The sequence below is a fragment of the Panicum virgatum genome, chromosome 2N, assembly GCF_016808335.1.
Source record: "Panicum virgatum strain AP13 chromosome 2N, P.virgatum_v5, whole genome shotgun sequence".
NCBI classification, from domain to species: Eukaryota; Viridiplantae; Streptophyta; class Magnoliopsida; order Poales; family Poaceae; genus Panicum; species Panicum virgatum.
Genome location: NC_053146.1, coordinates 57,314,434 through 57,335,472, shown reverse-complemented (window position 1 = coordinate 57,335,472; position 21,039 = coordinate 57,314,434). Strand labels below are relative to the sequence as shown.

The 21,039-nt window shown below is 46.6% G+C and overlaps 3 protein-coding genes across 8 annotated transcripts; 2 read left to right on the top strand and 1 right to left on the bottom strand.

Annotated features, from left to right (window-relative positions):
- The first annotated feature begins 618 nt into the window (after positions 1-618).
- Positions 619-4,884, top strand: LOC120658374 (protein SUPPRESSOR OF FRI 4-like). 6 transcript variants are annotated; one of them, XR_005668609.1, is made up of 8 exons: positions 619-1,004; positions 1,617-1,714; positions 2,107-2,227; positions 2,349-2,746; positions 3,125-3,240; positions 3,355-3,408; positions 4,258-4,344; positions 4,454-4,884. XR_005668609.1 is itself a non-coding variant. In XM_039936649.1 (7 exons), the coding sequence occupies exons 1-7, from the start codon at positions 814-816 to the stop codon at positions 4,264-4,266; spliced, it is 987 nt and encodes a 328-aa protein (XP_039792583.1). In that variant the 5' UTR covers positions 619-813; the 3' UTR covers positions 4,267-4,884. The 6 variants fall into 6 exon arrangements, 2 of the variants coding, with proteins under 2 accessions (XP_039792583.1, XP_039792582.1); XR_005668608.1 differs by having other exon boundaries at positions 3,355-4,183; XR_005668607.1 differs by having other exon boundaries at positions 3,355-4,183; positions 4,258-4,884.
- A 662-nt stretch (positions 4,885-5,546) lies between these two features.
- On the top strand, positions 5,547-7,682 carry LOC120658360 (extensin-like). Its single transcript, XM_039936627.1, has 3 exons — positions 5,547-5,842; positions 6,160-7,260; positions 7,400-7,682. The coding sequence occupies exons 1-3, from the start codon at positions 5,770-5,772 to the stop codon at positions 7,429-7,431; spliced, it is 1,206 nt and encodes a 401-aa protein (XP_039792561.1). The 5' UTR covers positions 5,547-5,769; the 3' UTR covers positions 7,432-7,682.
- Positions 7,683-7,687: 5 nt separating this feature from the next.
- LOC120658380 (mitochondrial amidoxime reducing component 2-like) lies at positions 7,688-10,684 on the bottom strand. The gene is made up of 8 exons (XM_039936654.1): positions 10,285-10,684; positions 10,046-10,195; positions 9,224-9,400; positions 9,038-9,126; positions 8,878-8,942; positions 8,634-8,736; positions 8,139-8,249; positions 7,688-8,012 (listed from the first exon to the last, which is right to left on the bottom strand). The coding sequence occupies exons 1-8, from the start codon at positions 10,430-10,432 to the stop codon at positions 7,884-7,886; spliced, it is 972 nt and encodes a 323-aa protein (XP_039792588.1). The 5' UTR covers positions 10,433-10,684; the 3' UTR covers positions 7,688-7,883.
- Positions 10,685-21,039: the final 10,355 nt, after the last annotated feature.

The following is a 21,039-nucleotide window of genomic DNA, read 5'->3' as shown; positions in this document are numbered from 1 at the left end:
CTAGAAACTGAACTTCAGCTGAAGACTCGTTAAAGGCGACCACCGTACCTTCTAACTGAAAACAAGAGAATACAAATGTAAAAAAAAGAAACAGGAGAATACAAAATTACCCAATCCTACATTGTTCTCACTAGTTCTTGATCAACTTTTATTGTACATACATATACAAACTGCAAGTCCTGAAGGTTTCCTAGTTTGCCTTGTACAGAACGTATGATATACCTTTTCCTGCCCTTGGTAAAATGACACTATCGAATTCGAATGAGTGTTTTACTTCTTTGCCCTATGATCCACCCTCTACTATATCTTCCCCTTCTCTTTCTGTCCCTGGATCTCTGCTGCTGTCATGTCGACCCATATCTTCTCCTCTTTTCGTATGCTTGCCGTTTGTTTGCTGATTGATTTGGGTTAGCAGAGCAGCTGCTATCTTCTTTGTGCTCGGAGCTCGGGGGCGCCGATGCCCAATGGGCCAAGATGGGCGCCGTCGAGTGAGAGAGAGCGCGGGTAGGAGGCCCAAGGCCCAAAAGGCGAGCACGTCGGCCAGAGCCCGAAACCGATCACCGCTCTACCACCACGGGCACCACGGTGTTATATTTGCAAAGAGCCCCCTCCAAATCCCGCACCGACCGACCAAGCCCCAAGCCCGCACGAGACGAGAGCCGCGTGAATCCGCTGCGTCGCGTGACGTCTTCGCCCGCGCCTTCTTCCTCCCTCCCCCGCCTCACCGGCCTCGCCGAAACCCTAGCCCTGTAGCCCCGGCCCCCGCCGCCGTAGAGGGAAGGGGAGAGCGGCGTCAGGAGGAGGGGGGCGCCGATGGGGAAGAAGAAGAAGCGCGTGGAGAAGGTCTTCTGCTACTACTGCGACCGCGAGTTCGACGACGAGAAGATCCTCGTCCAGCACCAGAAGGCCAAGCACTTCAAGTGCCACGTCTGCCACAAGAAGCTCTCCACCGCCTCCGGCATGGCCATACACGTCCTCCAAGTCCACAAGGAGTCTGTCACGAAGTGAGAACACGCCCTCCCCCTCCCTCCTCGATCCGCGCCCGCCTCGATCCGGCGCGGCTGGCCGGATTGGGGTCTCGGCTCCGCTGATTGCCGCCGGCGCGTTGCCCCGCTTGATTTGATCTGTTGCTGGCCCCTTGTTATTGCACGGCGTAGTCGGTGGATTGGACGTGCGCCGCCTGATTGGTGGAACTGTTGAGGGTTGAATTTTGGGAACCTTCCTCATGGCTGTGCATCCAGAATTTGTAGTCTTCCCTTCAATTTTTCCCTAGTCTTTCGAAATTAAATCCTCGTCGACAGCCCCCCTTATTATGACCTGAGACCTGAGACTTGGCAGAGAACTAGAGTGCGGTTCTGGACGATAAGCTTGTGTTGGGTGTTGTTATGAGCATAGGCAGGTAGCTTGGCGCTTTGCTTGTTTTATTAATGTCTGTCATACTTGACTTAAGCATGTCGGTGTTTACAAACATGTTAGCCTTGATAACCTCTCACTTGATTTTAATAGCCTTATCTGTTACTCCCACAAAAGTGCAGTTTTTTTTCCAAGTATACTTTGTGCAGTATTAACAACTCCAACTGTTACTTACGGATATGTCAAACCATTTTTGGCTACAGGGTTCCTAATGCGAAGCCTGATAGGGAGTCAACGGATATTGAGATCTTTGGAATGCAAGGAATCCCTGCACATGTATTGGTTGCTCACTATGGCGAAGGTATGACGGTTTCTCTACTGTATTATGTCCCCCTATGTTTTATGTATCACTGGAGAGTGTTGAAAATTGTGATGAATTTAGAAGGGCACTGTCTTTGTAGTTTCTTGTTTTTGATAGTAGCATTTGTTTCATCGTCTTCTCACTAGGAAAACACTATATATCATGAGTTTCTTGAATACTCCTTTTGTCGTCTTCTCACTAGGAAAGCACTAGATATTGTAGGTTTCTTTAATACTCTTAACAAGCATACAAAGCTCACATAGAGGAAAATCAAATGAAATTATCAGTGCACAGGAAATAAATTGACTTTAAGAGCTGAACTCGCCAGTTTACATTTTTCCAGAAAGGGCATTATAATTTCCCCCTTTACCTGACACCTGTTTCACGTGCAGAGGAAGATCCTTCAGCGAAGGTAGCCAAAGTAGAAGTGCCACAGGTAAGGCCTGTTATTATGCCTAATTCGCTAGGCATGGCATTTCCTCCACGACCAGCTTATGGTGTAGCACCTCCAATGTAAGTTCTCTGCCTTCTCCTGTCTGCTTACAACAATTTAATATTTCTGTTTCCCATTCCATATGTAATCATTATGACAACTCATTTTGGAAATTTTCTAAATTTTTCACATTGCTGGCAGCTATAATCCTGCACTGAATCCTTCGATGGCCCGACCTCCGATTTGGCCTACTCCACCAGCACAAGCTTGGTATCCACAACAAGTAGCATACCCACAACAACCACCAGTTTCAGTTGCTCCAGTAGTTGCTGGGCTGCCACCACAACAGCCACTATTTCCTATTCAGAATGTGCCTACTCCTATGACATCAGCACCTGCTAATATGCTTCAGACATCGTTTCCTATGGCTCCTCCAGGAGTACCTTCACCTGTTGCCCCTCAGGTTTCCCAGCCTTTGTTTCCTGTTAACACTTCCGTTGTCAATGGAGCTGCAAGTTCCCCATTTGTAGCATCTGTTGCACCTGGAACCATCCCGGCAAGCTCTCCTGCAGCAGTTGGATATGGAGCCAATAACCAAGGTAAGTCGATCTTTAAACCTTTTTTTTTTCAATGGTGCAGTGGTGCAGTGTGCTACATTCCTATGTTTTCATTGCTTGTGGGAAAATATGGTTGACTTCAACACGATGCACTGTTGAATTTGTCTAGATGAAATCAAAGACGCACGTAGACAGATAACTGTTATTATCACATCTTAAAATGCCTTTGTTTTTGTTATCCTGAAAGAGAAACTAGTTTGATAGGAAATGTTCTGTATATTGTCCTTTTTATTTTTATAACTTCAATATATTGTCATGATGGGACTGAGGTGAATGATGCTTGTCTATCTGTTATGTGTTTTTTCCCATGGTGCTAAGGTATCCTCTCAATGAACTTATTTGTGCTTCCCCCTGTTCCAGGCACTGGTGGTCCAGCAGTTGGATCTTCACCTGCAGTATCCAATAACAAAACGCCTGGTACCCAGCCAGCTACAAATGAGGTCTATCTGGTGTGGGATGATGAAGCAATGTCAATGGTATGCTTCTACTCTTTATCTCTTGTTCTTTTAGATTACTTGTGCTTTTAGTGCATTATGGCAATATGAATTGAAAATGTTTCTAATCTCGATTGTGTTTATTGACTTCTGTAGGAAGAAAGAAGGTTGTCGTTGCCCAAGTATCAGGTGCATGATGAAACTAGCCAGGTAAGTTGTCTATTTTATGTTTAAACTATTATTTTAGTTTCTCATACTAAAGTTCCCTGCAGTTCTGCATTGAGTGATAGAGATATGATGTTTTGACGCTTTCAACTATTTCTTACGTAAAGTGTATGCATGGTATTTGTATCTTTTTTTGGTGCTGTTCTCATCTAGGCAGTTCATTGTAGGGTGGTAGGATAAATGTTAATATTAGGCTGACATTATTAGACATGCATGTTGCTTCATGCGCTTGTGTGTAAGGAGTGAGTGAACATCTTGGAAGGTTTCAGTACTCTTGACTTGTTTATTATATACGGATACGTTTGGTGATACATACATCTCAGTTGTGTGTAACTTAAATGGAAAATTAAAATAGTATCTCAGTTTACAGCCAATTCTTATTTGTTCCATGGATAGAACTGCCACTTTCATTTTCACTTATTTTTTTGGCACATGGAAAATTAAAATAGGATTCTCAGTCACAAGGGCCTGTTAATCTTGAATGTTTTGTGGGGAATATGAAATAGGCTCATCCGGTCATAGCATATGTTAGTCTGAGATGATTCGTGTTCTATGCTACCTTTCTACATTTTCACAATGTCTCCGCTGTGTTTATTTGATTGATCACCTATATCCTGCTGATTTCGCGCACATGAGGAGTTCCAAGTAGGTATTTACATCGTTCTTCCTAATAGTAAGTTTTCTATAATCTGACAAATCTCGTGGTGCTGTGATAATGACCTGAGGGTTATCGACCAAGCCCTGGACGGTTGGCAAATCTGTATGTATTTAATTTCAATTGAAGCATTATTTTTATTCATTGCCAATTCACTGCATGCAAATATGGGTTTGTAGCAAAACTAGGTGCTGAGGTTCTGCCAATACGGTAGCATTTATTGTAGCTTAATTTTGGTCGAGAATGTGGCAAGAGTTTTGCTCCAGGTCAGCTTTCATTTGGCCCAGTGAGCCTGAGATGGTGCTTGAATCTTTGTTCCTGAGGCATCTACCATATCTAACACCAAGTTCTTTGTTTCGCGATTTGTATGAACAGATGAACTCAGTTGACGCAGCAATTGATCGAAGAATATCAGAAAGTCGGCTAGCAGGACGCATGGCCCTATGAAGAAGCTGGGCCTTGCTTGGTAGATCACCCCTTGCAATTCAGCGATGGACCCTGCCTGTGTGTGTGTATCGCCTTTTTGCAGTGGTCCTGTTCATTTAGTTAGTCAATGGAGTTACTGCAGTTAAAGAATGTGCTGTTTCTGACTTGTCGGTCGGCGTCGAGCTTTTGCTCTTGTATCCTTCCAGCTGAAGGAAATGAATGTTAGTGTTTAGAAGTTATTTGGTCCATTTTTATTTTACCTCTCAGTTCTGCCCGGTTGTAGCCTAATTATATGTTCCTGATGGTTTTTGCTGTTTGCGAAGCAAACTCTAAATTGTTGTTGCCTATTTTAATAACACATGTTCCAACTGTTCCAAGAATGTCAGGGATGATGCAATCTTGAAATTTTCTTTCCACTGCCCTGGTTATTCGTCCTTTAAACTTTAACCTGGCTGGAAACTGATGTATGTAGCATCTATTTTGAGTGTCGTGCATGGTTCCCGGTATGTTTGTAGGTGTTGCAAGTTACATCCTTAGAGCAACTCCAGCCGGGTCCTTAAATGAGACTATCTTTTGTTTTAATCTCCTAGTAGAAAAAACATCTCCAACCGGGCCCTATACGAGCCCCCATTTTGGGGAGGCCACCAAATTTTGATCCAGAGTCCCTAAAACTGGAGGCCCTCTAAATTTAGTCACCATGCTGGAGTTTGAAGCCTCTAAATTTTTATAGGCTGGCTCCTAAAAGCAATATAGGGGCTCAAATTTAGTCTCCCCGTTGGAGTTGCTCTTAGTTCCTAGACCCCCCACAAAGTCACAAAATGTGTGCATGACTGTAGCAAGTAGAAGCAGTGGGGCCTATATATTTGAGTGATCGCCAAGCAAATGAAAAAGGGAGGGCGAGACCTTCCCAATCTGCATTTCTCTGGGCACTGGGCACGAAGCAAGCATCTGTGCCAAGATTGCCAAAGGAGAAAAGGGCGCCGGGGCCGACAGCCGAATCCTAAACCTCAAAATCACCAACGAATCCAATCATTTCCATGCTGCTTCACTCGTACACGGCGACGCTTTCACCCCAGTGAGCTGCGCTTGCTTCTGGCAGAAAAGCTCACACATGGCTCGGTCTCGACGACTCTTTCACTGCTCTCTTCAGCCTTGCTTCACTTGTCCCTCGAGCTCAGCTTTAGTTGCCTTTTGTTTAACCGGGGCATGGCCGCTATAACAACCCCGGACCTACGGCTCGCACGGTCGCCACGCACCCTTCCGCCATGGGGGAGATCACAGCGTGCCTGCGCCCGCTGCGCCTGCTCTTCGTCGCCTTCGCCTTCGTCGCGCGATGCGGTATGCGTGATGTGTCCATCTCCTCCTTCAACGCTAATTCGCTCTTCAGATTGCATTTGGGTTTTGCGTACGAGAATTTTTGGGTCATCGTTCAAGCAACCAAGTTGCTGTTAGTATCTTGTTCTGGTACTTCGACATGACTGTCAAAAGATTCATTTATTCTACCAGCATCATTCCTTCAGTAAGCTTCTGCCATTGCTTGCTCGTTCCATACGTTTCTTTCCGTCATCATCTCCTCCCACTGACTCGCTACCACAAGAAGTATGAATTGCTACCAGATGATTGATTAACAAGAGCTTGTCAATTTGATTGGACAGGAGGAGCAAGAATGCTGAGACCAGAGGAGGAGCTGCGAGGGCGTCACTACCACCACTCTTCCTCTGACCCCTACTACAGCACGCCGGTGATGCCTCCCTACGGCGACGTGTTCGGGCCACCAAACCCACCTCCTCCTCCCGGCTCTCCCAACTGCGGCCTCACCCCGAACGCGCCGCCGCCGCCGTCGGCGACCACCGTCCCGGCGCCGGCCTTCGTCTACTCGTCCCCGCCGCCGCCGGAGCCGGACTACTACTACCCTCCACCGTACATCAGCCCAAGCCCACCTCCCACGGAGACGCCGCCGCTCCCGCCCATCGTCTACCCAAGCCCACCAGAGGTCGCGCCGTATCCCAGCCCACCGGAGGTCGCGCCCAATCCGCCGGAGATCGCGCCCAGTCCGCCGGAGATCGCGCCGTACCCGAGCCCGCCGGAGGTGTCCCCAAGCCCACCAGAAATCGCACCGTATCCGAGTCCACCGGAGATCTCCCCGAGCCCACCGGAAATCGTCCCAAGCCCACCTAGTTACGAACCCAGCCCGCCCAGCTACGAGCCAACGCCACCGAGCATTGTGCCGAGCCCGCCGGAGTACGCGCCGGAGCCACCAACCTACGTCCCGAGCCCCCCGGCATACTACGCGCCGGAGCCGCCAGCATACGTGCCGAGCCCGCCTGAGTACGCACCAGAGCCGCCGACGTACGAGCCGAGCCCGCCGATCTACGCACCGTACCCTCCGGGGATCGTGCCGGGCCCGCCGGAGAACGCGCCGGAGCCGCCAGGGTCCGTCCCCTCACCCGGGGGCAGCTTCATGCCGCCGGTGGTGTTCCCGCCCCCGTTCGCGACGCCGTCGCCGGGGACGGTGGGCTCGGAGTGGTGCGTGGCGAAGCCGTCGGTGCCGGGCCCCATCGTGCAGCAGGCCATGGACTACGCGTGCGGCTCGGGGGCGGACTGCGACTCCATCCAGCCGTCGGGCCCGTGCTTCCATCCGGACAGCATGGTGTCGCACGCCTCCTTCGCCTTCAACAGCTACTGGCAGCGCACCAAGGCCAACGGCGCCACCTGCGACTTCGGCGGCACCGCCATGCTCATCACCAAGGAGCCAAGTAAGCCATCTCCATATGTATTTATTTCAGTAGCAGAAACCAACAATGCACATTGCACAAACGTTGCAGAATCCAGCAACAGTTTCTTCAGCTCAGGGCATGTAATCTAACCTTGTATGATATTCCTTTTCTTTTGTAGGCTACGATGGATGCCATTACATTTTGATGTGATCCCGTCACGGGGTCCTTCGGGAGCTGGGACCCCCTAAGCAGAATTTTCTGAAGATTAGTGGAACTAGAGGTACATGCTGTTCTAATGATTGTGAGGGCAGTTGCAGTGGATCACTGATTTTGTATAGGGTAAAAGACTCCACCCAACCTATTTAGATGGTATCTAACTCCTTTTCCCCTCTTTTTGGTACACACTTCTTATTGTTTTGTATTATTCTGAATAAGTAATGTAATTTCATAGAAGTAAATAAGTCTCTGATGAAGGCACAGCTAATTCATGAGTAGTGTGCAGTGGGAAATGTTTTATTGCATCATCTAATAGTCTTAACAGCCTGCTGTTTCTTTTAATATGAGCACAACGCACATGACAAATGCATTTCTCACGTTTTGTTGACTACTAGGTTTAAATGCTACTATAGTCTATTGCACATGGGAAACTGAGAAGCCCTGATTCAGGCTGGGGCTTCATTAGAAGAAGTGAATGTCTGCAAAACATAAACTGGATTGCCAACCTTGATTATCTTTCCTTTGTTGTTTCCTGATAGAGATTCCTTGCAGACTAAATTCTGACCAAAGTACACCTAGAAAAAAATCGATTAAAATGTTCAGTTCTCAGAGATCCTGAGGATGTGAAGTAACAACTTGCAAGGCCACACACAACTTCCTAACGGTCTAAACAGATGAAATGGGCTGCATGAGACAATTACCTGTCGTTTATTTTTGTGGCTTGGACGCAGCACTTCGTCAGACCGAAATGTTAGTAAAGTTTCAGTTGGTTCGGTGCCAGATATTCCATTGTCTTGATCAATGGTTGGTACCTGAATTAGTCAGCAACAGCAATTAACCAATAGATATTTTTGTATATATTGGCTTGCTGAAATAAAAGGTGTCATCAGGCTATCAGAGTATCCAATTTGTCAGTTTCTATGTAACATGGAAACCATATTTGAAGTCCACAGATAAATCAACTATAAGCATGCTACAGCCTAGAGCTAGGATAAATTGACTGGCAGGATAAGTACTTCAGAGATCATACATGAGATACAAAAAGTATCAGTATAAGATTATCATACAATTATCAATAAGACCATAAGGCCAAGCTTGTCAGACCACTGAATTTTTTCATCAGTTATCAATCCCTTCCCGACATAAACTGCATAATCAACTTCAACGGTAGGAGAATATTAGTGACGGCATCTTACTTTACAACGGTTGCATAACTTCACACCTTGAAATGTTAGGTTGTTTATCTTTATGGTTTTCCATAGATCCTCTGAGTATGGTTGGCATCCATCCACTAAAATACTGCAAAAAAAAAACAGCTTAGTAAGAAGGTATGTACGCGGTTAATTAGTAACCAGCTAGCTATCAAGCGCAACAGGACAACCCAATTAAAAACAATCTATTCAGAAAACAAAATTACAAGTGAATATGCATGATGCTCACTTTGGTCTGAAACGGTTCATTGGTACAGGTTCTTTAAGAATCTCATTTAGTGCATCCAGTGAGCCCTGCAACACAATTAAAGTGGCATTATGAACTGCAATTTTGTGTCTGGCAACATTTATCTCGATACTGAATAGAAGTATGAACTCATGAACTGTACCTGAGAGGCTATCAGAAACGGGAAGCAATCTGTAAACATGATCTTGTATCCTTGGGCATAATCAGGATTGGTCGGTCTAGTTTCCGACGCTGTCGAAAATGAAGCAGAACAAGCTTTGTCCATAAGTAACAGAGAAGATCCTCTAACCGAACAGACATACTCTCAGGGAAATGTTAAGGTTGGTACCTTCTTTGAAGCGCACCAGTCGACTTGGCTTCTCAAAGTAAGTGGAGAACCATTCGGCCACTTCAGCTCCTTCATCAAACGCAGAGCCAGACCACTCCCACACAGAGACGTCATCGATTGTGGCGTGTTCCGCAGCGAGAGGGATCTTCAATGGTTCCATTCCGGGTGCTCTGATTACTGCAAGATGTGGAGAAGTGTGAATAAAAAATTGCGTCTTTAGGGATCTTTGAAACTGGATATGGAAAGCTAATGGGAAATAGTGCATATCTGACTATCTGAGACTGAACATGGCATGTTCATGAACAGATAAACTTTTGGCCTCTTTTTTTCTTTAAAAAAACTTTGGCAAACATTTAGCAGAGCAATAACCTTTTTCCGTGCATGCTCGCTAGCAATTGTAGATTGATCAGCATGAATTAAAGGTTGTTCGTACGATTAGTTCTAAGCAACTCCAGCAGACCCTCTAAACAGCCCCCTATCTCAAGTTTAGAGGGCTAAGCCAAAAAAAATCACTTCAGCAAACCCTCTATTTCACCCTCTATTTTGGGGAGGCCTACAAAATTCCTCCTCCACCCTTCATTTCTAGGGAGTCTCTAGGGAGCCCTCTATTATATATTGGAATTGAGTACTATTGCTGGAGTTGAAACAAATTTAGAAACCCCTAAAAATTAGAGGCAGCCTCCCATTTAACATTTAGAGGGTCTGACATAGGGGCTATTGCTGGAGTTGCTCTCACCACTGGCAAGCTGAGTAACAGGTACCTGCAGTTGGGGCATTGCAGTGCTATTGAACTCTATACATGCGGAGTCTGAAGAAGAATACCCATGTGGTCGTCGGCCGTGGGTTGACAGTCCTCGGTGAAGGCCTCCGGCGGCAGCTCCACCTGGACGAGCGCGAGCTTGGGCTCCACCCGCTGGGTGTAGGCTCGCCCCTTGGCGTTCACCACCAACCACTGCCGATCCCACCGGAACCCTGCGTGCAGCCGCCGCCACCAGATTACAGCATCTCAGGAAGGAAGGGAATGCGACGGTTGGAGCTAGCAGAGCGCAGAGGCTACATACCAGTGGAGGTGATGGGGGCCTGGGGCACGGCGATGCCCCGGCAGGACTTGATGGGGTATATCAGGACGGACTTCACCGTCGCCGCCGCCTCCCCATCGCCGCCGCCGAGGAGGGTGGAGAGGAAGGAGGCGGCCTTCTCCATGGCCATAGCTTGTCGCCCGCCCCGGTAGGCTGGAAGAAGGAAGATGGCACGTGGTACTTGTGGACTGTACTGGGTAGTGAGCTGATGGGTGCTGAAATGGGAGATGGTCAGAATCGTCAGATGGAGTAGGAGCAGATTCTTGGCTCGGTGCCGTCTCGCGCAGCGCCTCTGCCTGCAGATGCGTCCAACACCAGCAGCACGATGGCATGGCAGCTGGCGGCAATTGTTTAACTCTCGCCTAGACAAAAACAAAGAGAACACTTCTTTTCCTACGAGGAAAGAGTAAGATAAGCTGGCCCAATCTAGATAGGTTTAGCAATTAAGTAAGGCTGGGTAATCGAAAGAGAATCGTGTGGTGAGGCCCTGTTTGGTTTAGCTCTAGTACTACTAGCACACAATTCCCGAAAAAAGAATCTTCAATGCATGGAGTACTAAACGAAGTTTATTTGCAAAACCTTTTCACGGATGGGTGTAACTTTTCACGACGAATCTAATGATAGTAATTAATCGATGATTGGCTATAGTGATGCTACAGTAACCATTCTCGAATCGTGCGGTCAAAAACCTCATTAGGTTCGTCTCGCGAAGTAGTACAGCGCTGTGGAGTTAGTTTTGTAAATTACCTTTATTTAGTACCTCTAATTATTGATCAAAATTTTTGTGCTACTTGTGCTATTTTCATCCAAACAGGGCCTGAGTGCCACCGGTGGTCGCCGTCGCGATGATTTCCCGGTGGCGGTAGCGTGGACTCCGAACCATGTCGCTTTCGATTTCGCCGTGACACGTACTGCGGCGTCCGAATCCGGTGAGGCCGTGACCATGGATTTCTTTTGGAGTTTTCATCCATGCGTGAATCAAGGCGGAACGGCTGCGAATCAAAACCACCAGAACTGAAGTTTTCTGTCAGCGAACGATTGTCTTCATTTTTACTGGAAAGAGACTGTACTGCCCGCATACTCCGGCCGTAGGACTGGATACTCCGGACATGTAGTTCCTAATTCATGTAATTTTTGTCCTCTAGACCCCACAACCATAAAAAACCATCTCACTCTCTCTCTCAACTCATTCCCTGTCTCCCGTTACTCTCTCTCCCTCTCACTCCCTCAAGTGCCCTCCCTCACCCCAAACCCTAGAACTCAAAATCCCCTCCCAAATCAATCCCAAGATCAAGGAGGCTTCAAATCCGCCTGGAGGACCATCTTCCCCGCGTATTCCTCCCCGGGGTGTCTTGGTTTTCAAGTTCTTCGCGCGGGAACGGCTCGTTCAAGGTATGCTAATTTGTGCCGGCCCGATCTATCTTTCTAGGAGGTTTTGAGTGATTTCCTCTAGTCAACAATCTCCTTATGCATCCTTGAACTAGGATTCAAGAGGGTTTCAATTTTGGTGGGCTAGTTTTTCCACCATGAGAATTTCTGTTCTTGGTAGAAAAAAAATGCTGTCGGGCCCGGAGACTCCGGGTATAAGCCCAAATACTCCAGATTTTTAACATTCCGGGGACGACTCCGGGTATAAGCCCGGATACTCCGGACGTTGGAACACTCCGGGAGAAACTCCGGGTATAGACCCGGAAACTCCGGACTTGGGAGTCCGGATACTCCGAGTAGGTGTCCGGATACTCCGGGTTTTTGGGTATTTTTGGGTGGACTAGAGTAATTGGGGTAGATCCTTAGTAGTTGTACTCGGTCGAGGGTTAATTGTAATTATAAAATCGTATTTGCATTAACTCATATCATATGCATACGTGTAGCAGCCGCGACAGACGAGGTGGTATACGAAGTGGTTGCGGAGCCACAGGAGCCCCAGGGGCAAGCCCCGCAGCAGGAAGTTCGCGAGGAGTCGGCCCAAGGCCCAACTCACCCTAGTGCTGAGCAGCAGCCCGAAGGCAAGCCCCCGTGCACATCCTACTATTTTAAATTATGTCACATATATATGTCTCTAATAAATGTGCATTAGGTTTAGGAATTGTGTAAAATCCTAGTTGCATGACCTCTAGGTTTTCCTGGACCTTATACTAGTATGAATAGGTCGTTAGCACTGCTATGCTTAATAGGGCTCGCTAGAAGTCGAGTGATAATTTTATCACTCGCGAGATATAGGATGTCTTTATATTACAGTATATGAATCATTATATTCAAGATGGAAGGTATGGGATGGGAGACCGAATGGGGGAAGGTGTAGCCCCATCTGTGTTGATTAAGGACCGTTCCGTTATCGGCTGTGCTGATCGGGGATTGAACTGTACTAGCCACATGCCGAGAGTAGGAGGTAGTCGAAACCGGTAAGCCGAGTACTGCTTTGCTTCGAAAGTACAGAACTTATACCCACCCCTTAGGGCGAGTCGAGTGGCCGCGGAGAATTGTGATGCATATGTTTACTTTTGGTGGTCTCTCGTAGGGCTCGACTGACTATATGTAGGTGGGGCGGTTCTGTAGTTCGAGACAGGGAGGGGAAATATTGGTGCGTGGGGTCCGACGGGGCTTTTGCGTGCCGTGTTGGTTAGGTCCACCTTACAAGGTTAAATCGGATCGATTCGCCGTGTCTCGCGGTTATGAGAGTCTTGATCTCTTGGTCACATCGTAGAAAGGAAATGGAATAAGAATGAGATGAGATGCAATGAGGGCTGATATTATTTAATTAATGATTTGCTCACCTTGCTTGTGGTAGCTTTGCAAATCCTAGATGGATAGTAAATTTATTGATATAACTGGAAGCTAAAACTGGGAAAATAAGGACTCACTTCTAGTGTTTTTTCTGCAAAAATCAAGCACTAGCCAAAAAGCCTTACATGTCTAGATATGTGGGCTAAGTGTAGCTCTGGAGTGTATGGAATTGCACACTTGTGGGCTGAGTGTGTAATTCATTTCCGATCTTATGTATTATAGTGGGTAGATTCCATGTTTATCAGACTTTATATAAATGGCAGACACACTTGTATATTATTATGTATTTCAAACTCGGTTTGTAATTTAAATATTTCATAGCATATGGTGTTTGTATTTTTAAGTATTGTGTGGTGCTCGTACCATCTCTGCTCACCTTCGTGTGAGACTACCGGTGTTGTTTCGATCGGACTGTGGGTTGAGAAAGGATAGCCAAATTAAGCCGTTAAGCTAATGCGCCCGATGTGTTCAAATAACGGCCATTACGCTTAATTAGAGTTTCAATTTTGCGGTTCCGTCACAGCTGGTATCAGAGCCGAAACGCACTGGGGGAGGTACGAGCATGACTAATTTTGAGGTTTTCACGAATTAAAAACAAATTTCAACTTAAGACAAAAGTTTATTTGGTAGTGGGGGTGGGTTTATTTGTAATAGCCCTATATAGTTAGTATTAGAGTCGTGGTTAGATGGTTGGTTTTGGGCTGAGAGGTTACCGTAGGATGATCATGCATCATGCATCATGTCATTCATTGATTTAAATTCATGCATTAGGGGTGGGGACGGTGTGAAACATCACGAGTGTAACCGGATACTCCGGACATAGGTCCGGATAGTCCGGGTGGGGTGTCCGGATATTCCGGATGAGAATCCGGACAGTCCGGATTTGGTTGCAAAAATTTCCGGCTTTTTGATTTAATTTATGCTTCCTGCATTCTTCCATGATTGATTGTTTTGTAATCAAAATCATGGGACTAATCTAATCATGGTTGAATGCAGAATGGCTGGACCACCGAACCCTCCTGATTTGGCCCAGGCCATTGCGGCCATACTCACTGGACGCGATTAGTAGACGGCACTCCTCCGGGAGATTGTGGAGCAGGGCAGGGCACAGCGACACGAACATCACCACCAGCCCCCTGCTCCTGGATATCCGGAGTTTCTGGCTACTCAGCCACCGCTCTTCCATAAGGCGTATGAACCATTGGAGGCGGACAGCTGGCTTCGGACTATTGAGTCCAAGTTTACCCTGCACCCATACAATGATGGGGATAAAGAAGGATTGGCAGCCCAGCAGTTGAGGGGCCCCGCGCGCACATGGTGGTAGAATCACGTGGCCATGTTCCCGGCGGATACTCGGTTCACCTGGGCCCAGTTTAAAGAAGCATTTAGGGCACATCACATCCCAGCAGGGGTGATCAGAAGAAAACTCACAGAGTTCTTGGCCCTGAAGCAGGACAATAACAGTGTACTACAGTACTCCCAAGTCTTCAACACTTTGTCACAGTATGCGGGGTACCATGTAGACACTGATGAGAAGAAGCAGGCGTGTTTCCGACAGGGGCTTAGCAGCAAGCTCTAGGATCGCCTGGCCATGATCAAATTTGACACATTCAGTGATCTAGTCAATGGGGCTATCATTCAGGAGGATGCCCATTTGGCTCATAAGGTGGAGAAGAAAAGAAAGGCGCCGGCAGCGGGATCTTCGAGCAGCACTCCCCAGAGGTTCCGCCTGGTACAGTCCTGCCCACAGAGAGCCCCTTTTCAGCACCAGCCACAGCAGCAGTGGAGCTATCGGCCACCTCAGTACACACAGTCACAGAGGACCGTCAGGCCTCCTGCTCCTCAGCAGAATGAGCAGAAGGTCTGGGTGCAGCAGCCGGGGGTGCGCCCCACTGTGTTTCTTTATTACAACTGTGGGCAGTCTGGACACTTTGCACGTAACTGCCCGATGCCACCCAAGTAGGGCCAGCAATCAAGTCAGCAGAGCCAGAAGTAGAAAGTGGCTCATTTCAAGCCAGGACAGGTGCACTATACCACCTTCGAGGCCATCCCTGAGGGAGCACCAGTGATGTCGGATACGTTCTCCATTAACGAGCACCCCGTTACTGTGCTATTTGATTCTGGTGCCTCTCACATATTTATTAGCAAGGAATGTGTAAGTAGATTGGGATTAGAAGTGGAAAGTATATCCAGGCCATATAATATTCACTCACCTGGGGGCACTTAATTACTAATCAACTTGTTAGACAAGTACCCTTGCAATTACAGGGGAGGATTTTTGCCACTCAGCTTATAGTGTTGCCATCCCAGAAGATGGATATTATTCTTGGCATGAATTGGATGGAAGTTCATGGAGTCGTTCTTGACACTGTTTCTCAATCTGTGTACATCAATTCTCCTATCTATGATTCGATGACCTTGGGTCTTATGAGCCCCACCCCGTTGGTCCATACGGTGAACCACGCCGAGGGCAAGAAGCTAGCAGATATACTTGTGGTATGCGAATATCCGGACGTCTTTCCGGATGATTTTCCTAGAATGCCACCAGATCGCAATGTGGAGTTTGCCATTGAATTGCAACTAGGAACGGCACCAATTTCCCGAAGACCTTATCGAATGCCACCCAATGAGTTGGCAGAATTAAAGAAGCAATTGCAAGAGCTATTCGACAAAGGCTATATCCGTCCTAGCACTTCGCCCTGGGGCTGTCCAGCGCTCTTTGTTAAAAAGAAGGATCAAAGCCTCAGGTTGTGTGTGGACTATAGACTTTTGAATGCCGTCACAATCAAGAATAAATACCCACTCCCCCGGATTGACATCCTGTTTGACCAGCTATTCGGGGCCAAGGTATTTTCAAAAATTGATCTCCACTCGGGTTACCATCAGATCAAAATCCGAGTAGAAGATATTCCTAAGACAGCCTTTTCTACCAGATACGGGTTTTATGAATATCTGTTATGTCTTTCGGGCTGACAAATGCCCCTGCTCATTTCATGTATCTCATGAACTCGGTGTTCATGCCTGAGTTAGATAAGTTTGTCGTGGTTTTCATTGATGACATTCTTGTATATTCCAAGAATGAAGAGGAGCATGCAGAGCATCTTCGTATTGTGCTTCAGCGCCTGCGGGAGCACAAGCTATATGCCAAATTCAGTAAATGTGATTTTTAGCTCACGGAGGTCCAATTCTTGGGCCATATCATTTCAAAAGATGAAATTTCTGTTGATCCTAGCAAGATTCAAGATGTCCTGGATTGGCAGGCTCCTACCTCTGTTCCAGAGATCCGGAGTTTTCTTGGGCTAGCAGGATATTACCGTCGGTTTGTACCGGACTTCTCCAAAATTGCTAGGCCCATGACGGAATTGCTTAAGAAAGGAGTGAAGTTTGTTTGGGACGACAAATGTGAACAAGCTTTCCAGACTTTGAGAAAGTTATTGATGTTGGCTCCTGTTTTGGCTCAGCCGGACATTACTCGGCCTTTTGATGTTTATTGTGATGCATCAGGTGTGAGTTTTGGTTGCGCCCTCATCCCTGTTTTGGTTTAGCCGATATTACTCGGCCTGTGACATTTAATGTGATGCAACAGGCATGGGACTTGGCTGCGTCCTTATGCAAGATCAGCGAGTGATTGCTTATGCTTAACGAGCTCTCAGGCGGCATGAGGAGAATTATGCTACTCATGATTTGGAGTTAGCGGCAGTGGTCCATGCATTGAAAATCAGGCGGCATTATCTTCTGGGTAACCCGGTTCATATATATTCAGATCACAAGAGTCTCAAATATATTTTCACCTAGAGTGAGCTAAATTTGCGCCAGAGGCGGTGGTTAGAGCTAATTAAAGATTATGATCTGGAGATTCATTATCACCCGGGCAAAGCCAATGTTGTTGCAGATGCATTAAGTAGAAAAGCGAATTGCAATTGCACCTCAGCAACACCTGTGCATGCAACTTTATGCCAAGAAATGGAGAAGTTGAATCTGATTATGGTAGCTGAGGGGACACTTACCAACATTACCCTCACTCCAACACTTCGAGATCAAATTATTGCTGCTCAGAAAAATGATGCAGGCATGGGCAAGATCAGACAGAGGCTTAGTGAGAATGATCCTCAAGTTCAATGTTTTCATCAAGATAGTGAGGGAGTTCTTTGGTTCAAAAATCGATTGGTGGTACCTAAAGAATTGGACTTCGAAAGCAAATTCTCGATGAGGCTCACCTCTCTAGGTATTCTATCCACCCGGGCAGTAACAAAATGTACCAAGATCTGAAACAGCGGTTTTGGTGGACCAGGATGAAGCGGGAAATTGCAAAGTATGTGTCAGAATATGACATTTGTCGGAGGGTTAAAGCAAGACATTTGAGACCCGCCGGTATGCTTCAACCTTTGAATATTCTTTCAGGAAAATGGGAGGATATCAGTATGAATTTTATTGTCGGTCTACCCAACACCTCTAAAGGGTATGATTTCATTTGGGTAATAGTTGATCGACTTACAAAGGTAGCCCATTTTCTTCCGGTAAAGACTTCTTATACGGTAAGGCAATATGCTCAACTATACCTGGACCGTATTGTGAGTCTTCATGGGATTCCTAAAACCATTATTTCTGATCGTGGGACACAATTAATTGCACGGTTTTGGGAATAATTCTATGCCGCTCTGGGTACACAGTTGATCCGCAGTTCGGTTTATCACCCACAAACCGATGGTCAAACCGAGAGGATTAATCAGATTCTGGAAGATATGCTGCGGGCTTGTGTGCTTTCTTATAGTAAGAAATGAGATGAGTGTCTGCCACTCGCTGAGTTCTCTTACAACAACAGCTATCAGGAAAGTATCAAAATGGCACCCTTTGAAGCCTTGTATGGATGGAGGTGTAGGACTCCATTGAACTAGTCGGAAGCCGGTGAAAGGAATTTCTTTGGGCCCGATATGGTTGGCGAGGCTGAGGACCAAGTTCATCTTATATAGGCAAATTTGAAAGCCGCTCAATTCTCCCAAAAGAGTTATGCAGATAAGAGACGCTGGCCTCAGATATTTGAAGTTGGTGATCATGTTTACCTTCGAGTGTCTCCAATGAAGGGTGTCCAACGGTTCGGAGTATGGGGAAAGCTAGCACCCCGTTATGTTGGGCCTTTTTCTATCATTGAGCGTTGTGGGCCAGTGGCATATCGTGTGGAACTTCCCCCACAATTATCGGAAGTCCATAACATTTTCCATGTCTCCCAGCTCAAGAAATGCCTTCGTGTCCCCACCAAGGTGATTGATACGGAGAGTCTCCAACTAGAGCCCGATCTTGTTTATCTAGAGCATCCTATTAAAATTATGGATCACAAGACTCGGGTTACTCGGAATCAAATCAGCCATTTCTACAAAGTCCAATGGAGAAATCACTCCAAACGAGAAGCAACCTGGGAAACGGAGGAGTTTGTTCAATAAAAATATCCGGAATTGCTCCAAACTCACCACGGTACATGATTTTTCCGCATTGTTTTTAAATTGGCATTTTCACTCTAAATCTCGGGACGAGATTTCTTTTAGGGGGAAAGATTGTAACACCCTTCCCGGATACTCCGGCCGTAGGCCCGGATACTCCGGACATGGAGTTCCTAGTTCATGTAATTTTTGTCCTCTGGGCCCCACAACCATTAAAAACCATCTCACTCTCTCTCTCTCAACTCATTCCCTGTCTCCCGTTACTCTCTCTCCCTCTCACTCCCTCAAGTGCCCTCCCTCTTCCCAAACCCTAGAACTCAAAATCCCCTCCCAAATCAATCCCAAGATCAAGGAGGCTTCAAATCCGCCTGGAGGACCATCTTCCCCGCGTATTCCTCCCCGGGGTGTCTTGGTTTTCAAGTTCTTCGCGCGGGAACGGCTAGTTCAAGGTACGTAATTTGTGCCGGCCCGATCTATCTTTCTAGGAGGTTTTGAGTGGTTTCCTCTAGTCAACAATCTCCTTATGCATCCTTGAACTAGGATTCAAGAGGGTTTCAATTTTGGTGGGCTAGTTTTTCCACCATGAGAATTTCTGTTCTTGGTAGAAAAAAATGCTGTTGGGCCCGGAGACTCCGGGTATAAGCCCAAATACTCCGGATTTTTAACATTCCGGGGACGACTCCGGGTATAAGCCCGGATACTCCGGACATTGGAACACTCCGGGAGAAACTCCGGGTATAGACCCGGAAACTCCGGACTTGGGAGTCCGGATACTCCGAGTAGGTGTCCGGATACTCCGGGTTTTTGGGTATTTTTGCGTGGACTAGAGCAATTGGGGTAGATCCTTAGTAGTTGTACTCGGTCGAGGGTTAATTGTAATTATAAAATTGTATTTGCATTAACTCATATCATATGCATACGTGTAGCAGCCACGGCAGAGGAGGTGGTATACGAAGTGGTTGCGGAGCCACAGGAGCCCCAGGGGCAAGCCCCGCAGCAGGAAGTTCGCGAGGAGTCGGCCCAAGGCCCAACTCACCCTAGTGCTGAGCAGCAGCCCGAAGGCAAGCCCCGGTGCACATCCTACTATTTTAAATTATGTCACCTATATATGTCTCTAATAAATGTGCATTAGGTTTAGGAATTGTTTAAAATCCTAGTTGCATGACCTCTAGGTTTTCCTGGACCTTGTACTAGTATGAATAGGTCGTTAGCACGGCTATGCTTAATAGGGCTCGCTAGAAGTCGAGTGATAATTTTGTCACTCGTGAGATATAGGATGTCTTTATATTACAGTATATGAATCATTATATTCAAGATGGAAGGTATGAGATGGGAGACCGGATGGGGGAAGGTGTAGCCCCATCTGTGTTGATTAAGGACCGTTCCGTTATCGGCTGTGCTGATCGGAGATTGAACTGTACTAGCCACATGCCGGGAGTAGGAGGTAGTCGAAACGGGTAAGCCGAGTACTGCTTTGCTTCGAAAGTACAGAACTTATACCCACCCCTTAGGGCGAGTCGAGTGGCCGCGGAGAATTGGGATGCATTTGTTTACTTTTGGTGGTCTCTCGTAGGGCTCGGCTGACTATATGCAGGTGAGGCGGTTCTGTAGTTCGAGACAGGGAGGGGAAAGGTTGGTGCGTGAGGTCCGACGGGGCTTTTGTGTGCCGTGTTGATTAGGTCCACCTTGCAAGGTTAAATCGGATTGATTCGCCGTTTCTCGCGGTTATAAGAGCCTTGATCTCTTGGTCACATCGTCGAAAGGAAATGAAATAAAAATGAGATGAGATGCAATGAGGGCTGATATTATTTAATTAATGATTTGCTCAGTTTGCTTGTGGTAGCTTTGCAAATCCTAGATGAATAGTAAATTTATTGATATAACTGGAAGCTAAAACTGGGAAAATAAAGACTCACTTCTAGTGTTTTTTCTACAAAAATCAACCACGAGACAAAAAGACTTGCATGTCTAGATATGTGGGCTAAGTTATACCCACTGGTCGGGTAAGTCTTGCTGAGTATTAGTATACTCAGGGTTTTGTCGGAAAAACGATTTCAGGACCCGCACACGTAGACTTCTGTCCGTGTTGCGCCAAGTTCGTTCGACTGGATGCGGATGGGTGGAACGTTGAGGACCCAGGCGCGTAGCTCTGGAGTGTATGGAATTGCACACTTGTGGGCTGTGTGTAATTCATTTCCGATCTTATGTATTGTAGTGGGTAGATTCCATGTTTATCAGACTTTATATAAATGGCAGACACACTTGTATATTATTATGTATTTCAAACTGGGTTTGTAATTTAAATATTTCATAGCATATGGTGTTTGTATTTTTAAGTATTGTGTGGTGCTCGTACCATCTGCGCTCAGCTTCGTGTGAGACTACCGGTGTTGTTTCGATCGGACTGTGGGTTGAGAAAGGATCGTCATATTAAGCCGTTAAACTAATGCGTCCGATGTGTTCAAATGACGGCCATTACACTTAATTAGAGTTTTATTTTGGCGGTTCTGTCACATAG